The 15,163-nt window shown below is 42.0% G+C and overlaps 1 protein-coding gene across 6 annotated transcripts in view; it reads right to left on the bottom strand.

Annotated features, from left to right (window-relative positions):
• Nucleotides 1–15,163, bottom strand: part of LOC119657361 (otoferlin-like) — a 375,508-nt gene that overhangs the window by 26,326 nt on the left and 334,019 nt on the right. For 5 of the 6 annotated variants that reach the window (XM_038064236.1, XM_038064235.1, XM_038064234.1 and 2 more), the window contains one exon: nt 7,292–7,376. The exons of the other annotated variant lie outside the window; for it this stretch is intronic. In XM_038064236.1, coding sequence (XP_037920164.1) covers nt 7,292–7,376 — 85 coding nt within the window. The remainder of the gene's footprint in view (nt 1–7,291; nt 7,377–15,163) is intronic. 6 annotated transcript variants of the gene reach the window in all.

Genomic DNA, 15,163 nt, shown 5'->3' on the forward strand with positions numbered 1-15,163 from the left:
ATGAGAACTGTGAAAGTAACGACACCAATTGAAGCGGTCTCGTCTTTAAACAATAGCTTAAAGGCAGTATTCGTGGCCAAGACCATGCACAATGCATAGACATAACTTTAATGAATACTGTCGTCAATGGACATGTTAAGTATTGGAGGGTGTCGGATGAACCTTTAATATGGGATAATAGAATAATAAGACTCGACATTGAGGGTAACTCTGAAGCAGATAGTAAGGAATCCCATGGAAACAGGTTCTATATAAGGCTGTTGAGCAGTAAAAAGTAGCTGGGCTATGTAGGCGATGGTGGACGACTCCAAAAAAGTTGACACATATGAGGTCAGCTGCCCGTCTAAAAGAGACACGCCCTGGTGGAACAACAACCTAGCTAGAATGAGAACAGAGGTCCGACTCTAGAACCGGGGAAACGAACTAAGGCTGGCCGTCTGAGAAAATTTTGGGAAATTATTGAACAAATCATTTACACCTGTGCTGTATAGAGTTATTGCCAAAAATCAGGCACTATTTTCTCCCTGTTTGAGAAAGGAAGATGGGACATTTATCGAGAATGAGGAGGACAAGGTATATTTGCTTATCAAAACTTATTGGATTCCAATTCCACGGTGGAAAACAAACACATTCTGTCTAATACTCTAATAACAGACAGAAGGAGGATGAAAGGAAATCGGGGAACTAGCAAAAGAGGCATGCTTGCAAGTTTAAGTAAAATGGTGCCTGTGCCCTTTGTCTCGCTGAAATCACTCGGAGCAAATGGCATTTTCCCAGCACTGCTCCAGAGAGTCCTAGAAATCATTTTAAGATTTCTTCTTAGAGGAATAAAACGGGTAAAAAGAATCCTTTGCACACTAAATTTTGCATACTAATTTGCCCGATATTTTTTGCATTCAAAATAGTGGACAAGGTCTTAGACAATTACATTATACCTAGACGTTCTTCATACTGCCTTGATCGGAAGATGTGGAGAGCTTAAATGGACGATGATAACACTGCTTGCTTTTTTACCAATTCATGGCTCTACACGTTGTGGTGCTCTTACCGAGGGTAATAGCTTGTGACAAACTTCAATGAGGTACGGGTAAGGTGCTGGTGGACGTGTTGATGAGAATTCTCAAGTGGCGGTCGATAAAGCTTGCCATCCACGTACAGTTCAGCTTGCTAGATATGCCGGGAGAGCCCGCAATGCACCCACCACCAGATGAACTGAATGCGCCATCTACGTACCGGCAAGCCGCACCTTATTACTTAAACTTTTAACTTGGAAGGGGTTGAAACGAGAATTTGAGATATCTTGGTGTGTGAGCATTTATGAAAAATGTTCACTAGCCATAAAGAAGCATAGAAAATGCTTGCCTAAATAAACATGAAGTCTTCGCTCATAGCCTTAACAAACATATCTGGCCGGTGCGAAACAAGGTATAATATGAAGGGGCAAAACCAGGGAGTGTGGGGATTAAAGCAACTGCTTCGTGTCTGCCAACTAAAGTTGAGCATCATACAGCGGTAGGTAATACCCGCTTATCAGCGGAAAGCATTGTGGAGAATATGTTGAGTTCGATTGAGGTGTGGAATGCGGAATACTACGCCAGCGGGAGTTTAGAAGGAAGAAAGAGAGGGAGATGATCACCATTGCGAATAACAGTTAAATACTTATCCAGCCCCACGACGTAATACCAGATGGCAGTCCGGCGGGGTGAATTGATGGAGGAGGAGGTGGTTTTAGTGGGTAAATGCCCCACATAACCAGAAGGCAGTGGTAGCTTTTGAAACTTTCCACCTATCACAAACAAAAAGACAGGCAGACAGCAAACCGATTTTAGTAAGGGTTTGCTTTACACAAAACCTTAAAAAGGCTGCCTTGGGCATGCACTTTCGGAATATGTAGCGCACACCACTACGTTCCAATTATCCGGGGTGATTTGAATGTAATATTTACTCCCGTGAAAATTTAACTATATAAACACAAAAGAAGAAGAAAGAGAAGAAACCGATTAACCTAACTTCCCTTTTTTTAAAAGGGATGAAAAAAATCGTAGAGTTACCGCATTTCCAGATGATCGCATTGTTTAGAAATTTTCAGAAAAGCAAATTTACGGAGACATTGTTAACGAGGTGAATTCCTTACATGCTAAAGTAGAAGAAGACCCACATTGCGGTCGGACGGAAATGTATTCAGGTAAGATGTTTTGCAGACTGTCTAGAGAATGGTGTTCCATCTGTATTTGCCCAAAGGGGCGATATAGTAGCACTTGCCGTGATCGTTTAGATGCAACTCTGTAGTTGATTCAAGATGGGAGCCTTCGTATTGGGCTTAGAGTAAAAATTAGGAACACTGTACTATTCACTAGGAACCTTGATTGGGGATGAAGATTCAACTGGTATAGGCAATCAAGTACATAGGAGTGCAACTCGAATCTGAACTAACGCGGAAGTATCATGTACAAAAATCTTACCAATCCTGCAGACTAGGCTCTCTTTGTAGGAATGCGATAGACGTGGAGACTTTCATTCCATAAATATCGAGGATGTACACATCCATAATAAATTCCATTTAGAAGTACGCATTCGCTTAGGCTGAACTTTGCTAACAGTAAGAAATGGATCTAAAAGCTCGTTTGACTAGTTGTTACTGGAGCGATGAGAACTGCGCTGTTTGCAATACATAGTTACCCTTAAACCATTTCCATCCCATGCATGAAGGTTTGATGCTATGGGCGCGTGGGAAGTGAAGCAATTGTGTAGTAATGGGTCTATCGGTAATTTTCTAGGAAAATATCAGCTTTCTAAACTTATGGCGTCCAGATTTGCCTTTGGGAAAGCGCACCTTCTTTTGACTACCAAGAAAGAATGATCGTCGACATATTGCCTCGAGTCATTTGGGATTATAGGTATAATTATCTTTACAGACGGGTCAGTAATGGAAGGTAGATCGGGCTCAGGATTTTTTTTGGAAAACCCGATTACCAATTGAACGAAGCATTCCCGAAGTGGGTGCGTGGCTATTCAAAAATCGCAATAATGAGGAGGCTGACATGGCGTCAAGTCCCGCCAAATGTTTGGTTCCTCAATGGCGAGAGCAGAGCAAACATTTGGCGTTATTTTATTTACTGTGAAATTTTATCTGAAAAAGGAAGTTACGGGGGCCTTGTTGCTGAATGGGGAAACTGGAAATTCTGTTGGAAGGCGAAAATCCTTAGATCTTAAATGAAGATTTTCCACACAGGGGTTAAGATGTGGCCGCGAACGGTGAACTCTGGGTTCCAGGCGAATCACTTGGGACCCAGTCCGAAGCAGGCCCTGCTGACCAAGAGTTGCAATCGCGTTACTTGCTGATGCTAAAGTCATGCCCGCGAGTGAGAATCTGTCTTCGGGTAAAGCGCCTTTAGGTAAACCGTCTCCAGACAGGCCATATCCCATGGGTTGTGCCAAGGTTGAGGAGAAAGGGGCACACTAAAGACAATTTGAAGCAGCAACGTTCTTGGTCCAAAAAACAGCAAAGAGCACTCGATCGGCAATGGCTAAGTTTTCATTTGCAGCCAAAATCATCGAAGCTGATGGTTGGGTCTTATATGACGACATCAATCCATACAGTTACAATACCGCGCAATGCGAATAGCTTAGGAAGAAGGACTGCATCTTCGCATTAAGCTTCATTTTAAGTTGGTAAGTTTATCCCGTAAAATGTTACGGCTAAATATTGTCGACGAAAACACGAAAAATTGACTCAGGGAGTACTGCCCCTTCCTCAACGACGTGTGGGAGGGTACCAAACTAACCCTGAAAAGGGTCGCTCCAGCCTCTAGAAGAGGAGGGTTATGGTGTCGAAGTTTTAGTTTTATCATAACTTGGTATCCAGAATAATTTCAACACCTCCCTCGAGGTACTGCTAGGCAGGGAAGCAGGGGAGAGAACCGATAATACCCTTTTCCTTCCTATCGGCGTTCTTGAATTGGATATTAAGAAGGTTTGGGTTTCCAGTGCTTTGATTTAAATGAAAGAAAGGCGATAGATAGTCGCCGAAATATGCATATTTGCAAATTAATAAACATTTTTTTTTAAAGTGAAAGGAAACTGTTTTGGATTTTCTATTTATATCAAAGTAGTATCATTGGAGTGGGTAAAATGGGCATTTAACTCGTTGCATAGATACAAATATGCGAGTTCGGATGGCATTATTCTTGCTCTAGTAATAGAGAGAATGGATCCTCTGGGCCTATCAATTGGGAATATATACCGTGCATGCGTAGCGCACGGTTAAATTCCAATTAACTGATGCAATCTGAAGGTGATATTTATTTATAGATATATTATACAGTGGAATCCTGAAAATTTATACATCGATTATTCGTATTTCCGGCTGATTTGTACAGATTGTCGACCCCCAGGGTTAATTTTATTTATTTTGCACTCCCGATGATTAGTAATCCCGATATTTCATACCAAATTGCCAATCCCTGGACCACACGAATTACCGCGATTTCACTGTATTTATTCCGCTTCCGATCGATTAGTCTAACTTTCTGGAAAAGGTAGGTTTATAAGGGAAGGGAAGCTTATATTGCTAAGCAGTCAACTCACAGTAGGCAAAATGCCTACCAAAAAGGCAAATTCACAGAGACGGCACTCTGCGAGCTCACGGCAAAAATTGAGGAGATGATGTCCAAAAAATAGTCCTGAGGCGAATACGATTATACCTTATTCCACTGTTAATCAGTTCGATCGTACACATGCTAGAGTGGAGCAATGCCCACACGGACAGAAGTTTATTTAGGCAGAATATCTTAGGAGTTGCTTACAGAGATGGGATTCTCTCTTGTTTGTTGTAGCTCCTCGTAATGGACACATTCTGGAGGACAATCTTGTACAAGTATTTTTGGACGATCTAGCCGCCATAATTATCACCAAGTCTGCGGACACAGTGCGTGCCTCCATAATGGACTCACGTGTGCGAACACTCAAAGTGAACGCTAGGAAGACTGCACTAGTTTTATTCACTAGAAATGTTGGGTGGGGCAGCGACACACTTTATCAGGGATGAAAACCCATTTAGCACAAACAGTCAAGTGTTTAGGAATACTTTTTGACTCCAAGTTAATGTGGAAACACCATATCAAGGAACAATATCAGCAATCGTACAGATTGCTCTGGTGCTGTAGGACGGGGTTCGGTAAGACCTGCGGGCATCTACTATAACTGATTAATTTGACGTATCTATCCGTAATAATTTGATGTATGGATGAAATGTCTGGGGGCCCAGACTGAAGTTCGCTAACAGCAGGAAGCTGTTGGCTCAGATTCAGAGACTCGGTATTATAGGATCAATGGGTACTATATGGACTGCCCCACCCGAAGCTATCCCCCTCCTCCCCCCATTTACTTGGAGGTGAAACAGAAGGCAGGTAGCCAGCAATCATCGCCGTGTGGAAAGCCGGTCAATCATACGGCCATGCATACATCTGTAAATTTATTGACAAATATCAGGTAGCTCTGATGCCGGCCGATCATATGATTTCCAGATTGTCCAGTCATTGAAAAGACACACTGCATCGTTATCATCAGAAGGGAAGAATGATCGATAAATAGCCACAAATCTTTTGGGATCACAATGGTCTTCATCGACGGGCCAGTCAGAAGACGGATCGAGTGCAGAAGCGTTTTCGGGAAATCCGATTACAGATCTGTTTGGAAAAATGACAACCATATTCCATTTGGAGATATACACCATTTCATTGTTAACAAAATAATGCTTCTGGTAGAGTCGCACCATTCGAATCTGTGACGACAGTGAAGCAGCGTTATCGGCATTGAACAGCAACAACATATCAGGACATTTTGTATCCGGTAACCACCAGTTGTTGTTGAAATGTGGCCGATTGAACAAAATATTCTGGATGTGAGTGCCAGGCCACTGAAACATCGCTGGTAATGAGGAAACTGACAGAATGGTTTACGAAGGGTCTGGGTGCACAATGGTGAAGCCAGAGCCAGCTTTTGGCACCCGGTCATCTACTGGTCTACTCTGAAGAGTAAAATTGCAAGTATTTTCGCGGCCGAATGGAGAATTTGAACTTTTGTCGGTAAGCGAAAATGTTTTTGAAAAAACCCGGAGCGGCATTTTTGTTGTCACTTAAGTAGAGCAGAAAACCCTAAAAGGGCTTTTGATAGGAGACCTTAAACAACCATATGGATGGCTTTCTTTGCTATGTGCAGCGAATATGAGGAGGAGGAAAAGGCGGCCCTGCCCTGCATATATCTCAGACCAGGAAACCTCGGGAAAATTTTCTTCAACGAAGAATCGGCGTAGTCTCATCCTCTGGAGACTGCTTTCAGGCGGGCGGGAGGCCATTAAATATATGATATATATGAGTCTGAGAGCTTGAAATTGAGTTGACGTATTCTGTGGGTAATGCTGCTTTTAAGAAGGCGATCTCCAGCTGAAATATTGCCATTAAAACCCACTTAAGACCATACACATTAAACAAAGCAGAATTCTAAGGCCGTTTTTGTTTTAATATTTCACCTGGAACGGAAAGTTTCAGCTTATTATTTTAGAAAAAGATTTGAATGATTACTTTTCAAGGTGCTTTAATATTAAAATTGAATTATTCAAGGCTGAAGCAGTGCTTGAATAAATATTACTGCAAAGAAATCATGCAAACATTAACTTTTCATTCCATCTTAGCAACCTCTTGCAACAACACTGAATAAAAGATACAGGCAAACAAAACGCAAAGCGAAAACTTGAGAAAATTAGAAATTCCAGAAGAATTGTGAATACACTCAGTCAATTTGTTTTTCTTTGTCCTTAAGATAAACTTTTCCTCGAACTCAATTATGAGATTTTTGTTTTCTCCTTTTGACTTAAATCTTTTTGTGCTGGTTTTCTTTCTCTTCTAAATAGAAATGTGCTTCGAACATAAAAGTTCCATAAATTGCTTTCCATATGTTAATTTTGAAAAGGAAATTGTGCTCTAAAACGTTTTCCTGACTCGTATTATTTAAATTCTATCTAAATCGTACGTTTTGAATTCATGAGGCTACACATTCGGAAGAATGATTTGTAATTCGAATACTTTTGGAGACATATGCACCTGCCGAAAGGCTCAATAAGGTTCCAGTCATGAACCCAAATCGTGGGTGCAGATTATCTTATCTACGGGTACAAATGCTGTATATATATCTACGGATAAGTGTTACTATGTGAAAACTCTCGTCGCTTGCTACACTCATGAAAAATTTATGACAAATGGAAACTTAATTTTTCCTACATCTAAGCATTTACCTTTCTGATTCCATACGGTTGCAATATCCAATTTGAAAGTACCAATCAATTTATTAGGACGAAGGACACTTCTACTTTGTAATACCTTTTGCGAGTGTTTGGCAATTCGAAATAAGGAACGGAAGAAGAAATGATTTTGCAATTGATAACAGAAGAAGTTGGCAGTTTGGTGGGCAGAGGCATGTCGTGTGATTTTTGCAATTGAGGAAGTTTGAGGAATTGAAGTTGATGTGGAAGCAATGAAAGAGAGAAAGAAAAAAAGAAAAATTACTTATTACATATGCGATAGCGCTATTTGAGAAAGTATTTTTAGAATACTTAAGGAGCTAATAGTATGTTTTATTATCGTTTTTGGATTAATTTAAAATGCAGTAGTATATTGGCGATTATTTGACTTCCGTAGGTATTTCACAGTATCGAATTTAAATAAATTAAAACATGTTACTAACCCACATTGCTCAACTCTCAAAGTTACCAATAAATTCGCCTTAAAATGTCTTAAACCTCTTAACGAGATTCTTGTTATAAACCTTGCTGCATGGAAACCTACTATTATGATCAATTGGATAGCGAGCAGACATACAATCCCATTCCTCATCTTCACCTTTGCCTAAATATCTACCTTACTATACCTAATATCTTCCATTTTAGCTGTATCTTGAAGACACCCACAATTCGATTGCCTCCAGTGGGGATACCCCTGCTTCAACTAATTGTACGACATTATCGCTCCTTGAAATCGACCCAGTAATCGGCGGCCCGCCTTTAAGGAAGCCCACAAAAAATTCAAGCTCGCCATCCAAGGAGCAGGAGCGGATGCTTTAAGGGGCTGCGCTCCGAAATAAACGTATTTCATTGATCCATCCCTTGCAAGAGGAGGGTACTGACGCTTTCCATGACCTCTGGATGTTACGGCTATATCGCTGGCCACCAAAGACAAGCTGCTGGAGATCTACGGTAGAATAGGGGACAGCAAAGCTTCGGGTCCGGATGGCTTAACGTTGTTGTGAAATCCAGATTGGATATTTTCATTGAATTGATCGAAGCGTGCATGTCCGCGGGGATGTTTTTTGCATCATGGAAGTGACAGAAGTTAGCACTATTGCCTAAGGCTGGTAAACCTCCAGGTGGGCCAATCTCCTACAGACCTATATGTCTTTTGGACACTGTGGGGGAAAAGGCTAGAGGAAGTAATCTAAAATAGATTATACCCAGTTGTTCAGAGCCAGGGAGGTCTCTCAGATCGGCAGTATGAGTCGATATCATCAAAATTGTTACTGGCTTAGCCAAAGATGCAATTCACGGAGAGGGTAGTATTAGCAAATATTGCGTGGTGGATTTGAGAAATCTACTCAATTCAATTGGAATCTCTCGCGAAGATTGATATTCCCGCCTATCTCGCAGCTATCACCAACAGATATTTACAATAACGGACGCTTTGTTATAGCACTGATGGCAGTCCCCAGGAGTACGTTGTTTCCGCGGTTGTCCCACATGGCTTTCTACTGGGTTCATTGCCGTGGAACATCATGTACAACGAATGATTTTCTTAATGGTCCGGTTACGGAAGAAGTCGCGGTAATGGATTTCGCTGTCTCGAAGACAAGTGGAAGCGATCAGTGTTATTAACGTTTGGCCAGAGAATTCTGATCTGACGGTTGCGGAGGAGAAAACGGAAACTGTTCTCATAACCAAGGGCCCAAAAAGAAATTATATTCGTATTCAAATTGGGAATCATATCATCATTTTCAAACCTGCCATCAAATACTTGGGAGTGATGATACACGCAAGGCTCAATAATAAACAATACGTCCAGTATGTTTGCAACAAAGCGCCCATTGCAAATATGGCCCCGGCAAGAATGATGCCGGACATGGAAGCGCCGCGATATGCCTCTAGGTTGTTTATAGCTACGTCCATCTTTCCTTTATCGCAGATGAAGAACACCAAAAGGGAGATGTAAATAGATGCCAAGAGCGCTGGGAACGCTTGAGAAAGTGTCCGTGGACAGATAGGCTCATCCTTACCATCAAGGACTGGTTGGATAGACACCACGGTGAGATCAGTTATAATCTTATGCAGGATATTGCTAGTGCCTGTACAGGTTTAAACTAAACGATAACGATTGACCAAACTGCGATGGAGGACCCAAAGAACGTATTCTTCCATTGTGAAAGATTCGTGGAATAATGGAGGAAACTAGAGTTGCTAGTACCAGAGAATCGGGTACGGAAAATGCGAAAGGCAGAGGAGAGGATAAAAGCACGATTATGTACGCCGAGAATAGAATAAAACAGACCAAGCTAAAATGAGCTATCACCGCCCCGTGACGCAACACCTTGTGGTGATTACAATGCTACGCATCAACGGAAACTTCCGATATATGTTTTATATGAGTAATTAAACGCAGTTCAGGGGAGGTTTCTTAAAGGTGGCATATTAGTGGGGATGGGTGATCTGTATGTCAATGTGGGATCTGACAACACCTTGCTCGGACATGTGATGGAGATTCTTGGCGACTGCAATGGTAATGGCGGGTAATTCGTGGATTTCTGTAACTTCCACAACCTCGTCACTGGTGGCACATCGTTCGAGCACAAAGCATGTCATGGTTAGCTGGGGTTCAGCTGGTCGACGCTGTACGAGCAATTAGGTCGACCAATCCGTAGGTTTAGGTTTAGGAGCTGCCTCCTGGATGCGCGTAACAAAAGAGGCGCTGATATTGGCCTTGAAAGGGATCACTATCGGACGGTCGCTTAATTGCGCTTGCGTGTTGTGTATACCACTTCTCGCAAGGGTTTAGTAACCGCTACACACTAAGTTCAACATCGACCGCTTTTATGACCTAGGTGTCGCTTGACAGTGGGAGAGATACCTTTCGATAGCGTAAACAGGGAATGTATCTGAAGGAGCTAATAGGTGGTAAGTGCACCGAGGTCAAATCACGGGGGATTTTGAGGTCGAAGTGTTTGCATCTGGCAAGGTTGCATCGAATACTAAAATACGAGGACACGGTTCCTCACAGCCATAGGTGCAACAATGCTGTTACGGACGGAATATCGTGTGTTGAGAAGTTTCAATCAATTATAGATTACGCAGCATCTCTGTCCGTGGACAAAGAGCTCAAAATGCTACAGCAAGGAAACACAGGGCTTCGACTAAATCAATTCTAGGTTCCACGGGTCGCACGCGAGCTGGCCACAACATCGAAAAACATTTTCGACAGCGAAAATTGTTGTTCGATGTCAGTTCAAGACGAAAACAATCACGAGGAGGAGCAAAACTCCTTAATTTGTAATTAAAGATAAAAATAAAAGAATTAAATAAATAAATCAAAGTGTTAAAATCCCAGTGTGTTGTGTCTGCTGGTATCATCCGACCTTAAATCACTCACCTATTCCAAAAAAAAATTTCAGCAGATTAAACTACTTATGCCACCCAGGAACAAACGTCACTCTTAAACTGGCAACAGAGAGGTATTTTTGTCAAAATCAATCGGAGGAATTGGGTACGCAGTTGTAATAATTTTCAGCAATCAAAAGTGAGTCGCCATATGACTGCACCAGTCGGGACCTTTGCGCCACAACCATATAAGTTCGAGCACATTCATCTGGATCCACGAGGGGCGATTCTACTACCTTACCGTAGTAGACCGTTTCGCACATTGACCAGAAGAAACACCAACCCCCGGTCAGGAACGCATCACCCTTGCCAGAGCGTTCCTTGACACATGATCAAGGAATATAGTCTGAATCGAGGTTGTTTCAAGAACTCAGCAACCTGACCGGTGCAGAACTACCACATACAATTCGGCAGCCAATGGTATGGTCGAGAGTTGCAGAAAGAAGATGTAGCTCATAGTTTCGGTTCCGGGTGGTGCCAGGTCTTCAAAGAGAAGTTCCTGAAAGTTCGACAAGCAAACAAGTGAGAGAAGAGCTACTTTGTTGCTCCTTAGCGAGGAGTACCAAGAAAGAAGTCATCATCGTGGTACGCCAACGTATCTGGCACTGATATGATCTTGGTAAGAGATACGGTCAACCTATGAGTAAGGGCCTATACTCGAGGAGATGGCGGGTGGTGGGAGTGACTCCGCGTTTACCTCACACCGAAACAAGGAGGACGAGATCCGAAACCTGGAAGGAAGAGTTCTTGTAGGCAGAACCTTCGAATGGGGCATGTCTCAACCAGGTTCTAGGGGCAGACAAATTTTGGAGATGGCCTCCAGAACAGAATCTATTGTCGTAAGAATTAGCAGCGACGGGTGAAGCTTTCTCAAGAGCAGTAAATGAGCGACAAAACCCAAGCACAGACAAAAGAATTGTTACTACATTCAAAAATGAGCCTTAGCACTGCAGTTTCAGAAGTATCGGCGCTCAAAAGGAGACTCTGTCTGTGGAAGTAACTGAAATTGGAAATCTACGGAGAAACTGTCTCAGACTACGGAGGATTGCTTAACGTATGAGAGGTCAGATGAAATAATTCTTGGATCCGTAGAATACAAGAGAGGCAAAGGAAATTCTGCCACAAAATCAACGGACAGAAAGCACGCTGCTGGTAGGAGTTTATCAGCGACATTAACAGGGAGCCTCAGGGCCCATTGATCATCCTGTCTCATGGATGTACGAAATCATGCAAGCTCTTTTCTTGTCTACCCTAGGAAAGACCACCCGTCAATGTAACGGAACTTAAAAAAAAAATAATGATACACTCGATTCAGGACAAAAGGGAACCAGTACCGGATGTTGTGCCCAGCGCAGAGTTCAAGCCTGTGTGTAAATACAAACTGAACGTGCTATTCAACGGATCAGGGCCTTGAAGTGTGTTAGAGCACTTCATTCAAGATCGTAACGGTACATTATAGCACACTGTAGGAGGCAATGTGGTCAGCGTTACCCTGATTTGGCTCAGGTACTCATTCACAGCCGGGTCGAATGGTATCGGACTTCAAATCACGATACAAATTCCACTGCCATCAGTGAGATTCGAACCGTGACCACGGGAATGAATTTTAGAAAAGCAATAGTGAGAGATCATTCTATGTAACAGAGGCCTTCCCAATAACTAAGAAAAATAAATATCCCATAGTTGCAAGTGCTAAATCCTTAGAAAGACCGCTAGATCCATGCCATAACCTTGTAATTTGAAAAATTGGTTGAGCGTATACACGAAGAAGTAACTTCCTAACACAATTTGTTATAGGAGACATTTGAATCTCTCGACGAAACTTTAGACTATTTTGATAGTGCATTCTGATAGCACTATTCTATCCAATGACCTGAAACAGATCTGGAAAAGTTAGAAACGTTCTAAAGGTGGGTATAATTTTACCAAAAAGTTCGACAGCAAACTGATACAGGAACCAGCGCAGCAGAATCAGGTACTGAAGGATATTATTATTTTTTAAAAAATAGTTATAGGTCTAGTTTATCGGTGTAAATTATCTACACCGTAGTATCTCTGGTAATCTGAAGTACCCGCCTTCTTAATACTTAGTATGGAATTTTAAGCTAAGAGCGGGGTAACTGACAAGAAACGCCTCACAGTATCTGTACTCGTATGGTCTCCAGTTTATTTTGCTTCTTATCAACTTGTGAAGTACATTATTGTCTACTCTATACATCCCAAAAGCAGGTGCAAAGCTTAATGCCGGCCAGTCTATTCTGTCGACTAAGAGCTAATTCCGAAAAAGTTTAATTGAGGCGCCTTGCCGAAAATGGCATGTGTAGCCCACTGATTCAAAACTGAAAGCCCCCCCCCCCCCTCATTTGACTTCTCTACCAGTTGAAGTGGGTCAAAAATATGAATTTCGCGAGTATGCGAAGTCTTACTAGTTAAGGGAGCGACTATAAAAGGGTAATACTACGGAGAAGATAAGATTGGCTTGCTTTTAAGTGAAGTAATTCCGGAGGAATTGTGGATAGACAAGCTTTCGCGGTTCGGTGAGGCAGCATCTGATGAGTTGCCTCTGCCCTAGACAAAACCGTAAGTTGTCTTTTTTGCCTCTTCAAACTGCAGTGAGACACTAGTGAACGTAACATTTTGAACTACATTTCCCTGGCTGCAATATATTTCATCAAAAATGTGCTCAGTTAGTTCGCTACCCTTTTTCGAACTGTATTTAGCAGATTAAGCGGGCTGACATAATTTTACACCTGTGCATCCGGATAGCTAAGTGGTTAGAGCACCAGGCTTTCGTACGGAAGGTCGCAGTTCAAGTCTCACTGGTGACAGTGGAGTTTATATCGTGATTTGACGTTAGATACCAATGGACTCAGCTGTGAATGAGTACCTAGCTGACCAGATTGCCTCCTACAGTGCACTGTAGTGTCTCCCGTCACGGTCTTGAATGAAGTGCTCTAACACACTTCAAGGCCCTGATCACAGTATATCTAATAGGCAGTACCCACAATAAAATGCCCCAACTTGCGAATGTGTTGCAGAAGCTTATTTGTACACAGCAAAGATGCTAAACAAGGACAAGGAATAATCTTCGTCAAATCGTATTGGTAAGAAAGAAATCGGTGAGCTTTTGCTATTCTGGTACTGCTGCCGTGCTCACACATATAGCAAAAAGTAGTTTCACGCATTCACTTATGCATAGGCAAAAACTTGCCGATCTCACCAATTGCATTGGCAAGTCCGGGCGGTATGTCAAACATAGCTGATCGGATTTTCGTTATATCTCGCTTATGCTCAAGGGCAAAACGATGTGAAATTGTGCGTACCCATTAGCTGTAGCTGGCTAGTATCTATCTGTGGCCCTGATCCAAAAGGCGTCCATTCCCACTTTCGGTCCCGTTGCTCCCAGGGCAGAGGTGAGTCAGCGTCTGATAAGTTTAACCGTACTAATATCACGTGTCCGGATGGCTCAAGTGGTTAGAGCGTTGGGCTGTCGTAGCGGAAGGTCGCGGTTCAAATCTCGCTGGGGGCAGAGGAATTTGTTATCGTGATTGAATGTCGGACACCAGTCGACTCAGCTGTGAATGAGTACCTGAGTCTAATCAGGGTAATAATCTCGGGCGAGCGCAATGCTGACCACATTGCCTCCCACAGTGTACTGTGGTGTACCGTTACGGTCTTGAATGAAGTGCTCTAACACACTTCAAGGCCTTGATCCAATATGGATTGTTGCGCCAATGATTATTATTATTATTATTAATATCACATATATACATTTGGCGTCAAGGCACGGTCAACTGATTTATCGTAATTTAATTCTACTAAATCACTGGCAGGGGAATGCTGTGGAGGTGCTTCAGTTCGATTCTGCTTGCCACCTTTTTCAAATTCACATCCATATGACCGTATTACTCAAGTGCGTTTAATGAGTGTTATCTCCTTCCTGTTGAGAGTGAAAATTTTCCAAATATCCCTCGTTTTATCTAAAAGCAATTTTGGGAGAATTCAAAGAAGTGCTTTTTGATCCCTTTCTGAATTTGCAAAGGCAGACTAATGGCTGATAGGCGTTGTAAATTTCATCATCATAACAAGATTTGATTCATTAGGTCATTTTATTTATTACTATGTTCCATATTTCCATGATATGAAATTGCACAAACAAATTGCAAACAAGCGCTGCACAAACTACTGCAAAACTGCTGACCAAGCCTAAAAATCATGTCATATCTACATCTGGTATTTTATGTGCATATATATGCATATATATATGTATGCTTATATGAATGCATTCAGAGCACCCTGCATAGCTATTCTATCCTTTATTATCAAATCAAGTCCACAAATGTAACATAAGTAATGTTATTACCCTTTGACGTTGACATAAGGGAAACGTTCTTCTCACCATTCACCAGTTATTTCGCTCTCATCGTAGAGGAGGATAATCTACCGTGATTGAAGGCTTCAACTTATTTA

Source organism: Hermetia illucens, chromosome 5, assembly GCF_905115235.1.
Source record: "Hermetia illucens chromosome 5, iHerIll2.2.curated.20191125, whole genome shotgun sequence".
Classification (NCBI taxonomy): Eukaryota; Metazoa; Arthropoda; class Insecta; order Diptera; family Stratiomyidae; genus Hermetia; species Hermetia illucens.